Source organism: Trachurus trachurus (assembly GCF_905171665.1).
Source record: "Trachurus trachurus genome assembly, chromosome: 22".
Classification (NCBI taxonomy): Eukaryota; Metazoa; Chordata; class Actinopteri; order Carangiformes; family Carangidae; genus Trachurus; species Trachurus trachurus.
Window position 1 is genome coordinate 14,705,466 of NC_139907.1, and position 18,991 is coordinate 14,724,456.

Below are 18,991 nucleotides of genomic sequence, written 5' to 3' on the forward strand. Positions count from 1 at the left end.
CCTATAATAAAAAAGTTTAGAGTAAGCAAGTAAGCATCTCAAAGGAATTTTAAATCGAAAGCAACTAGACTTGGTTATTTGTCTAGGAAGACGTTTCACCTCTCATCCAAGAGGCTTCATCAGTTCACCTACGCCTCTGACCAGGCTGGGACTGGTCCAACTATCTGGTGTGGAGACCCAAGTAAGCATGCACAGCCCTATCCAAGTAAAAAATTCCCATATCTCTCCAAGAAATGTTTCTCTTTTTACATGTTAGTTGGTTTTTGTATTAAACAGAGATGTAACCTGTTGATCAGTGAATGTTACATGTGTTTGTAAGTGGTTCTCGCCACCTTTGGACTGAGTCAAGGCTAGCAAAATTTGCTGAACTAATTTAAACTAAGCTGCTGTTAGCTAGTTTTGTATCATGCTGAAGCTAAAAACAAACCAATCCTTCATGGCATGTTCTCATCAATGTTGTCAAGCAGGTGCATACTTAAGTGTCATTCTCAAACACCTTTATTCAACTAAGTGTCATATTGGTCCATATACAGTAAATGAATTCCACTGTTGAATTGCAGTGAGGCTGTTTGTTAGGCTCCAAACTTTACTACACAGTTAAGTGATGCATGTTTCACTGTATTATCAATTTATTAAAGTTATGTAGTAATGGTTCAAGACGTGTATTAAAACTTGTGAATTTGTGGACTTAATCTTTTTTTCTTTAAAGTGGTGATTCAGTCCGGCCATATGATAGTGTCGTATTTCCCCTCCTTCCCTCCCTCGCTCTCTCTCAGCTCTCTCTCCGCCCATCAGTGTATTGGCAGCGTGAGGCGCGCGGCGCACAGCGTGGACTTGGAGATGTCTTGGCAGGATTACGCACGCCGACAAGATCAACGCGACAGCCTCTTTTAGTCGGACAGGACACTTTCAAGCCAGACTGGACAGACTTTTAATCATTCGGCAAACATTAATTATCCCGGTTTCCCTCAAGGCGATTTTCTTATCTTTTCTTGAGAGACTCTGAGGAACAAGCAGCGAGTCTGTGTGACTTTTCCACCCCCTCCTCTCAGACCCGGGTCACAGTGACAATAGAGGAATGGGACCGATGTAAGCAGCTGGTGGGAAGGAAAACAGACTCTACAGAGCAACAGTTTTTTTTTCCAGCGATCACTAAAAGAGAGAGGATGATCCCGCCGGCCAACATGATCCAGGACGAAAGTGGGGGCAAAGAGGACGAACGGGACCAGAATGAGACACCGAAATCCCCAACGGCGAACGCCAGCCAGCAGGAAACCAAGGTAGGACTGCTCTGTTATTATTCTTTATTTACCACCAACCGGATACAACGAGATCGCACTGCCCAACTCTTATTACTAGAGCAGCTAAGCAAACTTCTAAAAACATGACAATAACATCCGACTCAACAGGGATCAGCTACACACAACAACATTCATTTAAACTCTGTCAGAGTCTGATCAGCCTTTTACAAACAGCCTCAGCAGTCTGGTCCTGATTACATGTAGGACGGCACTGTATAGGCTACCTGCTGCACTGATTGACTAACAACGATATCAGATGTACAAAACACGAGCACAACACGCTGTAAGTGCCATAAAGAGTCACCACACAGACTCATTCTCGGTACAACACAGCACCCTGCAGTTATAAATACCAGTGCAATAACATCATGCCATTGTACCATTTACGAAAATAACCTTTAAATTAAGATGATATCAGTTTAAACTCATCAAGTATCACTGTTACTCTTCATATATTTCTTATCTTTAACAGAAAGGTGTTTTATTTGTCTAGGAGAGACTAAAACCATGTGTAGGATCACAAAACTGGAATTATTTAATGTAGGAATAATGTGGATGTAGAAGCTCTTTAAGCCCCGGATTTGCCTGTAAACAAAATCCATGGTGTGCTGTAGTGGCAAAGGAAACAATATGTTGTTGTTGTTATTATCATGGAAATATTAATAAAAAGTGGCATATGGGTTTGTACTTTCTACTTGTGGCTGATATAGAAAAGTAGGCTGTGTGACAGAGATCCACAGCTGCCTCAGGCGTTTTGCCATCTATGTGGGTCACATGGTGCCCAGACTACTACAATTAGCAGTAAAATATTGGACGAGTCATCACGGTAGTGGATGGCTTCAGTGGCTCTCCTCTCTCCTCTCCAGAGCTCTTGCAAAGGACAGATGAGACTCAAACTTTCTCTATTTGACTTTTGCAGTCATGTAATCAGTCCTCGGTCCCAGGTTTGTCCGTCGCAGCAGAGATGACACAGATGATTTCCTCTGTTTCTGCATTTATGTCTTTTAAGGCCTGAGCATGTGAGCTCCTACTTTGGCATGTGTAGTTCGAGAAAACTCCTGGCTGACTTTTCACATAGTACTGAAGCTTGTGCCGAACAGCCACTCTCGCTTCCAAAATCAGAGGCAGAACAGCTCAAGAGAAACAAAAAAAGATGATTTAATAAAGTGTTTTTAGACTGGATAAATAGGCCCAGCTCCTTAATTGGAGTATACTACCGTTAAGTAAAGCTGTGTTTGTGTTTTTATTCCTCCTTAAAGAATACTGTGAGGCCTGAACATCACAAGCGCAAGGTGAGCCTAAACTCTTGTGCAAACTGTAGAGTACTGCTCATTTAAGTCCATCGCAACAGCATATACCTGCATGTACGAGCTGTTCAACATTACAGCTTTTACTGTTTTTAAATGATCACTCAGTTCTATCAATGCCACACAAGATGAAAAACCATCAGGGCCCATAATTAAAGAATGCACTCTTTATTTCTGGGGCTGCATCAGTAAGCATATTTATTCATTTACTATGATTTGATATGTTATCTGTAAGCAATAACTGTTTGTTTTTTTGTTTTGCATTTCCCTGCCCAGCCACCATTAACCCTCCCAGCTTCCTGACAGAACACATCTCTTATAGATTTGTGTCATCAAACACAGCATGAGCTCCTGGATGCATGCACGCATTTCCCCACTTTGCTCATTTTACGATAACTATATTTATAAAGACTGTTTTTTAATATAAAACCATTTTACATGATAAGTGTAGTATACTTCATCATCACACCATTTATAGATAAATACAATGCTCCACGAATTGACAGGGAAAAAATAATGTGTCAAATTTAGTTTTTCACAACCAGCTGTGTTTGTATTATTATTATTATGTCTTTACCGCCAATTGTATTTTCAGTGTATCTAAAAGCCATGCAATTGAGGAGCTACAATAGGTTGTGGGAAAATGTATGAGGTCTTTATGTTCATGTCCGTGTGTGAAGCAGTGTGTACGTGGGTGGTAATGGCAGAGAAAAGGGTCTAAATTGATTGTTCCCCAAGTGACCCCATGGAGCTGATTGATCTTCACCATGCCAAAGCTGCAACAATAAGCACTCTAAACAATTTACTCAGGCATGTTTGCCAAAAGTATTAACAGCAAACGATAATGTTAATTCTCCTTAGTGTATAGGATTAGTTTAAGTCCAGGATTTCAGGAGAATCTCTCCCCCTCAGGATCGGTGGATGTGGACGGTGTCTGTGTGTACATAGCTGTTACTTCATGGCAAACAAACTTCACAGAGGACGACTCAACCTTGAGCGACCAGCAGGAACAACAGTTAATCCCCACAGGTGTTTGCCTGTTTACAGTTCTACATTCAGGCCTGTACTATAAGAGATATGAGGGATCATTAGGAATCCTTCCCTTCCTCCTTCAATCACAGACCTACAGCTACACACCAGCCAGAAACCAGAAACCAGAAAATCACATTTCAGTCGCTCGGGCATCCTTCATTATGTGTGTGAGCTCAGAATTGGGTGCGTTTCACAGGGGAGGACGTACACACTGAGAGGTTAAATGAGGAGTTGTCACTATGGAGTATTATGAATAGCTTTACTGTAAAATAGGAGGCTAATGAGATTGATAGAGGCTGCGGCCAGAAACGACGGCACAGCTTGTGAGAAATGGTGTTGATATAATGCATGAGCCTAACCTGGAAATCACATTATCCTCCAGGTAGGGAACCTCCAAGATTTTCCACTAAGCAGCAATAAGTTCCCTCTAGCTATGGTCTTTTTTTTTTTTTATCTGGACATCAGACAATGAGACATTTGCTTTAAGGTTTTAAAGACTTTGTAAGTTAGTTTATTGCAGGAATTGATTTATTTCACGTCCCACTTTTCTCTCTCCTCTGTCGTTCTTTCTTTTCATTCTATCTTTGACTTTTTTCTCTCCCTCGCTCCAGTTTTCTTCAACTATTTCTCTCTCTTTGCAGCTGCAGAGACTCAAACGTTCCTTGTCCTTCAAGACCAAGAGCATCCGGAGCAAGAGCGCCGACAACTTCTTCCGCACCAGCAACGACAACAAGACGGAGCTGCTCTCCGATGTGAGCAGCAGCACGGGCCATCTCTGCAACATCGGGATGGCCCCGCCACACACCACCAACCTCTCCATCCCTCCGGTCCCTCCGGCCATCCCCTGCGCTCCTCCTCCCACATCGCGCTCCCAGTCACGCAACCCGCTGCAGGTGGACTCTGCGGGACACTGCTTTATGGAGCACATCTTCAAGAAGCCCACCTTCTGTGACGTCTGCAACCACATGATCGTAGGTATGGTAACGACACCTCAGCCCTTCATTAGTGTGCTCAGAATATCAAACAAAGCACAGAAGACAAAGGACAAATCTGTGACACAGCAATAAACTGTGCAATCATAGCATTCAGGTTATTCCTTACATTACTACACCTTCATTTGTTTATGTCTAGGACTTTGAGTTAAAATTAGATGGTGATACATAATAATATGCAGATATGCAAACAGCGGATAGCGTTTCCTACAGTGCTTACCTTTGTTTTTGCATTATGAATGCAATGCCATTATGCAGTGAGAATAGTTTGCACAGATTTCACATACACACACACACACACAGTATAATGTCAGACATACAGACAGTTGGGCACCTGACACTGAGTATCCAACCTGACCTGCTGACATGTGACTGAAGTATCTCGGTCCTCCACACTGAGCCCATCCCTCCATCTGTCCACTGAGGTGCCAGGTAGTCAAAATCACCCATGCCGGCACCTCGGCCTGATCTCCCCTCGCCAGATGTTTTGGTTTCTCCGGCTGCTCCCTTCCTTGTTAACCGTCAGTACTGAGGGACCACTAAGTATTACTATCCCAGGGCCTCTGCACCATGATAATGACGAAGGCTGTCCACACCATCTGCTCAACAAGCCCCTGATATCAAGTTTGGTAGCAGATAAAAGACGTCAGACTGGTGGGAACGTGCTGTAGGTGGCTCAAAATATGTGCATGTAAACAAGCACATGTATAACCAGAGTTAAATCACCAAAAAGGGGTCACACATAGACAGAGATTTTTCACCAAACTCTGCAGCTCCTCTCAGCACGGCAGAGTTTCATAGTATCTCTCAGCTCATTGTTTTTGCTTTAATAGCCTGCAACTTTACAGTTGTGGTTGACTTTCATCTTTTTCCCAGCTGGAGGATGCAGCTGCTTTCAGACTAAAGAATCTGTGCAGTACTGGCCTGCACCAAACGACAGATAGACACCATTAGCAATGAGCATTTAGCAGCTAACAGATATTTCCCTTTAGGATTTGATAAAGATCAAAAACAGATTACCGGTAATAGAGAGTGAATACTTTACATTACATTTGCAATCATCACTCAATGTTGCTCCACAACAGCTAGATTAGCAAAATAAACAGCTGTTTACAAACTAGTTTGCTATTTCAACAGGTGATAATATGTTTTAATAGTGTTTACAAGCGATTTACACGTACGGCCCCAAAGTGGCCAGGAAATCTGTAAATGCAGGTTTAATGTCAGCTGGTTTAATATGTTCTCCTCCACAACTTAACGGCACTGAGCAGCCAAACAAACACCGTACCACAGGTATCACAGGAATTTTAAATGATTTCTGACACAGTCTTCTCATAAGGATACATCAGATCTATCTACAAACATTTCAGCGTCATCAAAAAGCGTCCTGGCTTCAAATGCAAAACCACTACAGTAAAGCTGAACTTTTAATTCCACCATGAAATTAATTTACACGTTTATGACCATTATTGCTCACCCTGGTCTGTTTTATGTGACTTGGCCACTGAAGCACGTCCAGTGGCCAAAGCACTGAGTGGCCCTCTGGTGGTCTGCTGGTAATGAAAGTGTGATGTCAGGTCTGTCTGGCCCTGAGGTGGGTGCTTTGCCCCCCGGTGCACTCGAGAAAAAAGATGCTGCCCTCTTCTTCATTTGTCCTGTTTTAATGAGAACATGGCACAGTCAGCAGAAAAAGGAGAGAGAGACAGAGTGGAGGGTGGTTCTCTCTCTCTCTCTCTCTCTCTCTCTCTGCACAAGTGTCTGTATGTGTGTATAATGAGATGCAATAGTGCTGTCAAAGTCTGACAGTGTGTGTGTGTGTGTGTGTGTGTGTGTAGTGAAATTTCTGCTTGTTTGGTGAATTGAAATGGTGCAGGGATTGTTCTGTGAGATTAATTAAGATGCAGACAGTTGTGCAGTGTGAATTGGAAAACACTTGCTTGAAATCCACATTTGTAGTTTTCTGTGCACAAAATCACTGTTACATGATCAGTATAGATCCCCATCCATGCTTTTGTTAGTCTCATCAAGAAAACAACATGTTTTTTAACTTAATGAATCTACAAGTTAACTGAGTTGTAAAATACATCAAGGTGTGATAGAAACATACCATGTAACTACTAATGATAGGAATAATTAGGAAAGGTGTACTAATGCATCAGTTTTACTTCAGTGATCAATCTTTTAATGACTTTCACAGTTTTTGACTGTGAACAGATGCATACCAATATCTTGATTTTGCAAAAAGCAGACTGGAAATATTAAACACCCACTTTCATCCTACAGAGGATCCTTTATTATATAAAAGTCTGTACAAATTGAATGTGTCATCCATTATAAAAAAGAAAATGATGAATTATATTATAGTGCTGCCTGAGTCATCCATTAGCTTTACTAGATGAAGGCTGTGTAAACTACATTAGTAAATAATGGATAGAGCCATAAACACATTACCATGTTTCTGGAGGCGTTCATTTCTTCTTCTTTTTTTAACTCCTTGTAGCGTATATAAAATAATACATATTGTGTTCAGTTGATGTGACCGATTGTAACTCAACATCAAAATAATAAAAACAGCCAAACACTGAAACCTACATTACAGTTAAAACATCTACAAGTCTGGACTGACATGGGTTGAGTCTATTGACTTTCTTTCCCCACTAATCTGCCTTCAGTGTATCCAGTCAATTCAGCACCTTTCATAATAAATTTACCTCAAATGAATTGATTTCATTTAATTAATATAAGTGAATTTCCCAGTAGTTTAATTTATAAAAAATATAATTGAGTCAAATTAAGTTAATTCAATTCGATCTTATTCAGTAATTTTAATTATTTACTCATTTATAATTTATTTCACCGATGCATTCGACTGAGTTAATTTAATATAATTAGGAGGGCACAGTTGAAACCTAATATTCAAGAACAGAATATCACTGTCTATCACTGTCTCTATAAAAAGCCTTTATAGGTTAGACGGTCATTTATTTATCATTTCATATTATTTATTTGTTTATTTACTGTCATTCCTGAGATGCTGCACTCCTCCCTGTGTATCACACTTTGTTTTTTTGGGACGTTATCACATGTTTGAGTTACATAGTAAATGTCACCACACATGTGCATTGTTTCGGGATACTAGTGGGTTTTTTAACAAGCCTGATCTTCCACTGACTAACTACTGACAGCCAACACTGTCTGTTGTGTCTTGAAAATATCCCACACATCTGTTACAAAAATGCACCAGTCCAGGAAAAGTTTACTGTAAGGAGAGTGAACATTTCTTTCTTACAAGTAGCTATTTTTAGACATGTGAGGTTGATGTCAGTCTGCTGGACTTTGGTCCCAACTGAAATATCCCCCAAAACTATTTGATGAATTGGCACAAAATTTTGTTCGGACATCCATCATTCCCAGACGATGAATCCTACAGACTTAAGTGATGAGACTGCGATGACCTTAGTGGTCCTCTCTGACTTCTCCTCACACGCCACCATGAGTTTGTGGTTTTGTGTGACTGGCTTTCTGCGGGGACTGCGTGAGGATTTCAGAGAATTTCTGATAAAACATTTTTGCATTTTTATTCCTAAGAACATTTCATGCGACATCAGAGCACAGAACTACAGCTGATTTTAGATAACCCCTGATCACAAATGGATACACAAAAAAATTGCATTAAGTATTCTAGGACTTATTTCCTTCATTTCCCAGAGGGGGAAATGGTGGGAGAAAATCAAATGGCTGTGGAAGAAACTAATTAAAGTCTGCAAATAAACCAGAGAGATCTGCACAGGTCAGTGTTTTGGAGGAGCTTAAGAAGAAGCAAAGTTGGAGGAGTGATTGTCACGATGAAGGCTAGCTGCAAAACAGGAGACGTGTTGTAAGATCAGCACATAGTCAGTGTGTGGATCTTGTAAAGACAGCGCGTGGCGTCAGTAGGAAGACGAGGAAATAGAGGATGTGAGACTGTGGGAAAGGAAGAAGAAGATATGGGAAATGGCAGGAATCTCTTCTGTGATGCAAATGAATAATAGACTAACAATAACAGACTACAAGACAGAGTAGCCAAGAAAAATGAAATGCCAGAGAGAGCAACACTGTTATTCACGTTCCCCACAGCTGTAATGGCTTAAGGCCTTGGACACTTCTGAGGAAAAACACACACACACACACACACACACACACACACACACACACACACACACACACACACACACACACACACACACACACACACACACACACACACACACACACACACACACACACACACACACACACACACACACACACACACACACACACACACACTACAGCATCATCACCTAGCTATTTCCAAAGACAAAGTCAGCATCTTGTATCTTCCTGCTAAGACACAGCGGCGTGTTGATGTTTAAGCTGTTACAAGTTAACATGGAGGCATCTCATTCCTCTTTCATGTTGGAATGAGTCAGCTCAAACAAGTCTACAGTATCAACACCAGCTTTACACGGACTCTATTTGCTTCTCGGTCCCATGCATCTGAAGAGACAGATAAAAGTTTGAACCAGGGTGGCTTAAAGACACCGGAGAGAAATCCTCTACTGAATGAGAATGACACTCAAAGTGCTCATTAAGCAGCATCATCAGTTGACCTGATTTCAAGTGACCTAAAAAAAATTGTGCAGATTGTGTTCACTGCATCTGTTTCTGCTGCTGCTGCTGCTGCTGCTGCTGCTGCTGCTGTTGTTGTTGCTGTTGTCGTCTATGGCTGACCAGCAGAGAGGATTCAGGCCAGGATCACATTTCTCCCAGTTTCCATCTCAGTGTAAACCAGCTCTGGCAGGTCAGCCAAGCAACACAAGGAGCTTTAAAAATGGGGTGGGGGGGGGGGTGGGGGGGGCATCCAGTTTTCCAGACATTACTGAGTTTCACTGCCGTCCAGCTCCAGATAGCTGTGACATCGTGTCACATTGCAGCACGTGAAGAGCAAACAGAGATTCTTTTCCACCCTGTTGGTTGAGTAAACTGAGAAGCTTTGTACCTTTAAGCACACGGTATCTTGTGTTTGCCGTCTTGTTCAGGGGGGATCAGGTGTTCTGCTTGGTTTCATTTTTACAGTGCAGCATTACCTTTGCTTACTGAACCTCCCCAACCTGCCTGTCAAACTGAATATGCTGCATTTTGAGGCTAATCTGGACTGAAATGCTCTCTGTATATTTCTGTGATGATACCTGGATTGGTCAAATCATCACCTCTACAGTATACGTACACACCCTTCTGCACTTCACGGCCACTGAAGTGGATCGATAATTCCTTTGCATACTTTCATTCACACACACATGGGCGGTGTGGAGCAGACCATGGCACGTGATCATTGATTAATCAATAAAGAGCTGGAAGCACATCGCTGTCAGACTACAACTAATAACAGCACAGGGATTTGGTAACAGTGTCCTCTCTTGTTAATGTGGAACAGCTGTCAAATGATACACCGCTGCCGGCTCTAAGTGGTGGCTTTTGTCGTCCCATGTATGACACATATGGGTTTCAAGGTAATTTGTCTTCTCAGGAACCCGAAACCTGCTTTCATCTTCTCTGGGGATTATGCCGACTTTTATCATTTGACACATCAATTCTACTTGAAAACAAGAGATTAAGAATTTACATTTTCATAGCTGGTTATCAATTTATCTTCTAAGTTCAGTTTTTGCTTCAGATTGTGTTCAGATTTGATGTTTAAACTAAATCTCAGTGGAGCAGAGATTGGACTCAATTTTCAGGATCTTTTTTTGGCCCTGAGTAGGAATGTCACACAAGATGTTTCACAGTCTATAGGAGTAATGTGAGAATCTTTTAAATCTTTTAAAACTTTGACAGATAAGTGAAGTTGAGCTATTTACCTGCTAAGTAACTACTTTCTTAATGATCAAGTCCACATTTACTTAATTACTCTGCTTTATCTTCTATACCTAATTAACACACATTTATGCCTATTCATCTCTTGCCCTTTTGTTGTCTTTCTTTTAGCCTTATAAACACAAACTCTCAATGATCATCATTAAAAACTGAGCTGTCACACCATGTAAGCTTTACTCTCTGCCAACACTTCTCTCTTTATGATTTCACATCTCCATCCCAAACAAAACAATCATTGTCATCTCTCATGTCTCTATCATCTACAGTATCTGCCTCTCCATTGTATTTTTCAAAGGTTATTAATTTGCTATTCATGCACAAACACTCATTTCCAGCGACAGTGAGTCACGCGTTAAAAAGTGAGGGTTGAGCTGCACTAAGACAGAAGTTTGAGATTACATGGTGATGATAGCACAGGCTCACATACAGTTGGTTTGGTCCGGGTTATTTTGATTGATTCGCTCAATTTTGTCCATGTTACTGTAAAATATTCAACATGTATTTTTTTTTTAATGGCTGGGAAAGGCTCCAGAAACTCTGTCTTATAAACAATAAATAAATGAATGAGATGGAGGCCAGTTCTTGACAAAGCAGATTTGAACCTGTTGCCTCTTTTTCTGTGTGTGTGTCTCAGGTACCACTGCCAAACATGTGGTGTTCTTGGCGGGAAACACAGCAAAACACGGCCTGCGATGCAAAGCCTGCAAGATGAGTCTGCACCACAAATGTGAAAACGGAGTGGGACAGCAGCGCTGCATGGGAAAACTGGTAAGCACAACATGGAAAGATACAAGTCATGATATGATATAGGTGCCACATTCTCCATTTAGCTGTCAACAGTTTGGGAGACTCCGATATAGTTGTTGTAATTGCGAACAACCAAAACAGACATGTTGGAGTTGGCTGTCTGACCATTTCCCACCAGAATGTGCTTATTCAGAAATCACACTCTACGTGTGAGTGTGCCGGTACATCTGTGACCAACGTCCGTCCTCGTCATCATCCTCATGATCGTTATATCATCGCTCTGTCGGCCTTTGTGTTAGATAATGGTAATGCAGCACACCATTTACAAAAACGCCGACCTCCACCTCACCTCTGTCAAGTTCTGCCATGTTGCAGTCAGCATATACCATTAAGTCAGGAGGATCAATATGATGCAACACTGATGCAGCTTTATAACACACTACTGGAGATCTGTTTCATTTTGTGTTTGACATTTCACACAAGTCAAGTCTTATTTTTTGTAGAGTTAGAGGGTGGAAAAGCGAGATTAGTCATCATTATGATTAAATATCTTATCATCCGCAGAAGGGACGGGTTTGTGAAAAGTTATCAGTATCAAAAAAATGGAGAAGTTGGCTGTGCTATCTAGTGATAAAGACACTGAATAAATAATATTACAACAACTTATGTTGTTAGCAGCCTGTCCTGCCCTTTTTTGTAGAAATAAAGATTATTTTTGTTAAGTTTTAACTTTTTTAACTAAAATTTTGTCTTGTCTTTCGATGTCAACAATATGTCATGTTTACATCCGTCCTCTGTCGCTCACCCTGAGGTTTCTCCTGTTATTTTTCCCTGATATGGATTTTCTTTTGTTTTGATGTTTTGTCATTGTTGTGTCTTCACCATGGGGAAAGAAAGTTCTTCATGAACATAGTCATAGTTTTGGTTAATGCCATTAAGCTTAAAAGGAAACTACTCTGGTCAATTGTAAAATATTTCTTCTTTTTTTTTTTTGGAAAAGGTTTTATTATTCCTCTATCTATATATTCTCTGTTTTATACAAGTTACTTCTTTTCTAATTAGCTCAAAATCATTAAGTTCATACTGATTGATCAGTTTCACCTAAACTTAAAAGTTGTTGTAAAAAGCTAGAGCAAAACTTCCGTGTGAAAAATGATTTATTTAAGAAGATAGTATCATCTATAAGACTCTTAGCTTTATTACGTCAGAAATTAGTGGTGATGACCACACAGTAATAACCCTTCAACTGACAATGGTTATTGTCTGTTGTGTCCCCCCAGAACACACTTTCTGATGGTCTGTCCTCATTGTTTGGAATTGATAGTTTAGAGTTTGGACTATGATGATATTCACAATCATCACAGCTGAAGACCTGCTGCATTATAATGAAACCATTTGCTCATGGAGCTGGACTGTTGGGGTGGGCAGGCTGTCTTGTTTGAATGTTTTTTGTTTTTCTTTACTGGAGAAGGATCGGTCACTAGTAAAACCAAGAGCCAGGGCACAGTCATCTCCTCCATAACAGTTCAGAAAACTGGCAGTCAGGACTGAACTGTTGCTCTTTAGTCATTCATACACACATCCCACACGTGACAGGTCGTGTTACGTGTGATTTTCTATCTTTTCTAACTTGACTACACCTCACTTGAGAAAATTTGCCCGGAATCAGTTGAAGATATCGAAGTACATCTTCAAAAAAAAAAGGGGGTTTCAGTCATCAAGAAGAAAGGGAACTGACGTCTTATGGAAATATTATGGACATGATACCAACAGCACAGGCCCCCTTTTTCTCCTTTCCCTTCCTTTGTGACGTCTTTCCACTAGATGCCTGAGGGATGAGGCCTGAAGATATGATCGGCTCTCAGGAGTGGAAAATGAGGTTGAGAGGTCATGCATAAAAAGGGAAGTTTCCCCAGTGGAGTACAGCTCTAAATTCGACTTACTCTAAACTTGGACACTTCTGCAGCCAAGCTTGTTTCTGTTGGCTTGAGAACCCTTAAGCTAAGAAATCAAGTTACCTCATGATCTGCATCTTCAGAGTGTCTTCGTTTGTTCAGTAAGTTTCTGAACTTACTGACACAGTAATACTCTTGCAGATGTAGTTGAAAAATCAGTGGTAATGAACATGTAAGCTCTCAGCTATTTGGTTACATAACCTAACTTCATTTGTATTTATTGCTTCAGATAGCTGAGTTATGCTCTAAGAGAGAACCAATGTTTATAATTGTTGGTTTTGGCAAAAAACTGTTCTAACATATTAGCGTTAAAGATACAGTTTTAATGTTTTTATCAGTTCTACCAGATACTCTACCAGTTGTTTAAGTTATCTAGAAACACTGTGTTATTTACAGTGAATCAAAAATACTTAGTAGCAACAGTTTGCAGGTATACAGTACGTCGGTGTCTTTGCTTAACAAAGCTGAGCACTGACTGGAAAAGATTTATTCTCTCCTCCTAGCATATGGTTGTTATTCAGTCTCAACAACAACAACTCCAGTCTAATTAAAGTTTCTGGGAGACCTGCCAGTTTGGATCAAACATGATTAATAATCAATATGTGTCAGTTAATATGTGAGTCACTGCTTGAAACTCACCCTCTTACACCCTCAGTCAGCAGCAGATTTGAGTCGTACTACAGTGCTTGAACTACATATTGAACCAGATCTGCTGCAGTGACACAGTTCGACTGATTCAGAGTCTTACTCACGATAAATAAGATAATTCACTTAAGTTTGGACGAGCAGTGCTTCTTATCATTCACACACAATCAATAGCAGGTGTCCTCAGTTCCTCCCGGACATGTAGCTCATATTCTGACCACTACATCATGCAGATCTTTTACTCCATCTTTCTTCCATGTTTCCTTGGTGCCTTCTCTAGACAAGCGGTTATTCAAAAGAATGCAGCCTTGAGCGCTGTGGTTTAGGAAGTCAGACCTGACTCGTGACACTGCTTTCAGCGACTGAAAGAGACAAGATCACAACATTGGTATGCTCTGCCCCAGAATTAAAAAACAAAACAAAAAACTTCAGCCCTTTTCTTACTTTTCTTACTGTGTGATTTGCCTGTGTGATCAAATCAGTGCCTCCCAAAACAGAAAATGAGCCAACACAATGACACCTTTACTAGCTCTTACTTAAGTATCTGCTGTAATTTATTAAACAGTCTTAACAATGTTACACCCAGCTAACACAGAAATAACACACCCTTAACCATGGAAGATCATAATAAATGACAAATGACTGAAAATTCTCAACCCCTTGTGAGTAAATCTGTAAAGACTTCTTATTTTCCCTTTGTTAAACCCTTTGTCCAGGCTACTGAGATTAGAGTTTGTTTGTGTCTACATCTCCACTTGTTTCAGTGTGTACATAATAAAGCTGACTGTTGCATAAAGATAGGCCAGACCAGCCCAATGAGGCTGAGGTGCTGTGTCAGTAAAGTCTGTATGCACACTGACAACAGAGGGTTTTGTTTTAAAGTTCACCTGTACTTGGCTATAACCTTGTGCAGGCAGGAAGGGTGTCTGTGCAAAACATCTGCGCATGAATAAATTATTCAAGTGCTGTGCTGTTCTCATCATGACTTTAGATGAATATATAAACTGCGACAGAGAGGCTTCAATGACTTTAACTATACTTTTAACTATATCTGGAATCAGTGCTGCTGCAACATCACTGTAGTAAATGTACTCGCTGACAGCGACGGTGACAGATTTCTTTAGTTTGCAGCCAAAAACGACAAAAAACAAACAAAAAGCTTGCTCTTTTAACCTTTTCCTTAATGAGGTTGCCCCTGAAAGTCTGACCTGTCAGTTCTTGCAGGTTGCTCATTGTGGCCGACTCATGATGAGAAGTTTTAAACGAAAAAACAAGTGGGAACTGCTTAACCAGCTGTGGCCTAAACACACCATGTGTAAACAAACATAAAGATATCCAGTATCTCATCTCATCAGTAAATGGCTGCACAGTGGTTATTTGGGACGTTTGAGGACTCCCAAACATGGAGAAATGCTAAAATAAATGTAAAAAAGTGAATATATACAGTTCAGTTATCCACTGTGCCTTGGGTGATATAATACCTTCAGTGACTGTGGGGAATTTCAATCTCCTGACTTTCTTCTGTGCTTAAGACGGATTCAGCACTGATGGGGAAGTATTGATCGGTTAGCACGCAGGCAGGTAATGGAGAAAGAAATGATAAATGTTTCAAGGTCCTGGGAAATGCAAGGACATGACAGGCAGATGAATTAAGCCCTAGACTTTAAGAACAGTTTTTATAGTCAGGTGATCAAGCAGGCAAGCCACATTCTCTACTCCTGCTTGTTTGGATTTCAACATAACAAATCATTTATTATTAGTTTATGACAGTCATGCTTCAACTGCCATTGTTATATTTTTCATTAACAAATTAATGTGCTAATATTCAACTTTAATTGAGTGTAACTAATGTTGCACCTCTGCTGCGCGGTAGTGAAGTATTGAGTGTGGACTGAGTCTGACAGCTCCTTCAGCATCTGCGTCTCCTGCTGTGTAACTCTCAAGCTATCCAGACCAGCAGTCATGCAATTGTTTTTCACATCCTCACCTTTTTTTTTCATGGCAGTTAGTTAGTTACACTGTGATTATACTACATGATGCATGTCTCTCTCCCCTCTGCACTGAATCACACTTTATAACTTACATTAGGCCTAACAAATTGCTTTATACATTGGAAATTGTGCATTATGTTCTTGGTAAATAATATTTTTGTAATATTTGATTCTGATTGAGGCATCAAACGATGTATTAGTGTCTTTTTAAACAGGATCATTACCCATCCCCCCATGGGCAGATACTGTAGGTGCCAATTAACGTAGTTAGCTGCAGTTTTGTGTTCTGGTAACCACAGACAGGGTTGTGCAGTTCACATCTTTAATTAGGACAGAAACACAAACAGCTGAAGTGTCAATTCTCAAGTTGGGTTTACATGGCACATATGACAGCGGTGATCAGTATTATACTAATATAATAATGCAGTAAAAAAACAACAACATGTAATTACTAGCAAATTGTAACCACAATTATTGATCATCTGTATATTTATAGGATATAAAAAACAAAAAACAAAACAAAAAGCCCACTGGAACATACAGTATTTATTCTATTAATATGGGATCATTTATTAATTCTCATATTGCTGTGTCAGCATAGTTTATAAATATCTTAAAGCAGATTAACAACACAACTAAGAAGGCTAAGGATTTATGCTTATAGGAGCCTCTCACTAAATTACCTTTGTAATCATCAGCATAAATTGAATATTTGATTTTTTATTTGTACTAATCACTCCCTCATGAAGGAAGCTAGGCAGTTAAAACATGGCACAAAACCAGCCGCTAATTTGCACACATTTTAATGCACATCTAAGGTGTTATCTTGTACCTTGGGGTGAAATATGCCTTGGTTTGCTGTAATGCCTGGTATGCAGTATGGCAGAGCTTAAATCTCGACAATGACAGTTGTGTTCAGAAATGTCTGATTAAATAGAGTTATGTGCAGTATGTCAGTGTCAGGGTGCTGTGCTGCCTGCAGTGCTGCATATTGATTTGTCTCTAACGTCTGTCCCCCCACCCCCCTCCCCTCTCTCTGTATTCCCCTCTCGCCAGCCAAAAGGCTTTCGGCGGTACTACAGCTCCCCATTACTGATCCAGGAACAGTACGGCTGCATCAAAGAAGTTATGCCCATCGGTGAGCAGCTCACATCTCCATAATAAGTTCAGTTCTGGGTGGGATGGGATGCTCTTCAGCAAAAACTCCACTCTCCCAGAAACAACTTTTCCACTTAAGCTGTTTTACAATATTTACCTATGTGGTTTTGCAGTGTTGTAAATGACCACTTGGCTTTCACAAGAGCTTTACATTTGTCTGTCATCACCTTTCATTATGTCTTGTATATATCGTTCTTTTTTCCAAAGCCTGTGGCAATAAGGTGGACCCTGTATATGAGGCCTTGAGGTTTGGGACATCTCTGGCACAAAAGGCCAAGAGGGCCAGTGGCTCTGAGTCTCCACACAGAAACTCGGTAAGAAAATGCATCGAGTCATGTTTGTTTTTACCCTGTTGACCCTGTGTTTAGATATTTGAAATATAAATCAATTTGTACTCATTGAGGGTTGTTTATACTATTCCATCTCAGTTTGTCTCTTAATTTAGCCACACTACATACTAGTAGATGATTCCAGTTTAGTTCAGGTATTATGCTTGTTATCATTTGTCCCACGAAGCTGATCGTCAAAATAGATATGGCAACAGTAGGACTGTAAACACTACCAATAAAGGCAGTCTGGTCCAGGCACTCAGGACGGGAGATGTCGGTACTAATGCTCATGTTACAGCTCTAAAGATGGACTGGACTGATTGGAGGGCTACAGTCTTTTCCAGCCTCCTTTCCATCTGCGTGTAACTCAAAGGCAAATCTGTGTTTCATAGCTTATCACTTCTAATGTAAGCTAAACTGTATAAGCAGTCTGGACATGAGCCTCCGTATGATGACATCTGAAAGCTGCTGGGCCATCCTGTCCCGTCCTGGGCAGCTGTTAGTGAATGGGTGTGTGTGTATGTGTCAGTGGAGACTCACAGAGGCAATGTAATCTCAACAGGGGTTATGCTAATAGTTTCCACATGCAGACGTAGAATCAGTGTGTTTGCTACGCTGCAGATCTCTCTCAAAAACAGCTGGTTTCTCTGTGAAAGAGGGTGCGTTTTAGAAAGCTTCAAACCACACACCTCCATCTGTTTGCCTTAATCACTTTTCCTATCAGTTTTTCTAACCATATATCTCCCTTTGTCCATATCTATATCTCTTTATCACTCTCCCTCTCTATTAAAGACCCAGAGATTAGTCTGAATCCCTTTTAAAAACAACAACAACAAAAATAGGCAAGAAACTCCTGCGAAATTGGTCCCCTGTTCCCTGTATGATGGTAAATCTTTGTATTTGGGGTCGTTGGTTGGACAAAACAAAACATTTAAAGACATTCTTGACTCTGGAAGACTGGGATGGAAATTTTTTCTGACGTAAATAGACAGAAAAATGAAATGACTGATATATTTTCTTTATCTAACGTACCTAATCTCTGCAGACTAGTGACTTGGATAAGGTTCCAGAGGAAGTGGTGGCTCACAGCAGCAGGCAGGAGCTGTCAAGAAAACACAGCGATGATGGTGAGTATTTGATATGGTACACTGTGTGCATCTGGATCAAAGCCATGTAGTTGCAGTGGGAACAAATACTATTGCTATTGCTCTTCCCACAAATGAGTCTGAGAAGGTTGCAACATCAAATTCTGCTCTTATGAACCATCAAATAAGGTTTGTCACTATTTTCCACTGAGTCGAATTTGTTCTCTTTGCTCTGTTTGACCCTGCTTTAGAGTAACCCGTAGAAAAGACTCACAGAAACGTGTGGATCCATGTTTTTCTTTTCTCTCTTTTCTTTTTTTCTTTTTTTATCTTGCATTGGGTGTAGCTCTTGATATAATTGTGCTAGGGGTTTTCTGCTGCACAATAGCCTCTGTAGTGAAGGGCAAGGCACTGACCCTTTACAATTCAATGTATTATTCACTCTGAGCAGTGGAGACAAGGAGAGTAGTGGAGGGGACTACGGTAGTCTCAGAAAGTGCTATCAGAAAGTGCTAGAACGCTGCTGAAATACAGTATTTGCTGCAGAACAACCT

General features: G+C 40.5%; 1 protein-coding gene across 1 annotated transcript in view; it reads left to right on the forward strand.

Annotated features, from left to right (window-relative positions):
* The first annotated feature begins 821 nt into the window (after positions 1-821).
* stac (SH3 and cysteine rich domain) overlaps positions 822-18,991 on the forward strand; it is a 32,373-nt gene continuing 14,203 nt past the window's right edge. The window contains exons 1-7 of the mRNA XM_083997564.1: positions 822-1,280; positions 2,561-2,593; positions 4,282-4,615; positions 11,162-11,295; positions 16,922-17,003; positions 17,231-17,337; positions 18,398-18,479. Of these exons, the coding sequence (XP_083853690.1) occupies positions 1,167-1,280; positions 2,561-2,593; positions 4,282-4,615; positions 11,162-11,295; positions 16,922-17,003; positions 17,231-17,337; positions 18,398-18,479 (886 nt within the window). The 5' untranslated portion in view covers positions 822-1,166. The remainder of the gene's footprint in view (positions 1,281-2,560; positions 2,594-4,281; positions 4,616-11,161; positions 11,296-16,921; positions 17,004-17,230; positions 17,338-18,397; positions 18,480-18,991) is intronic.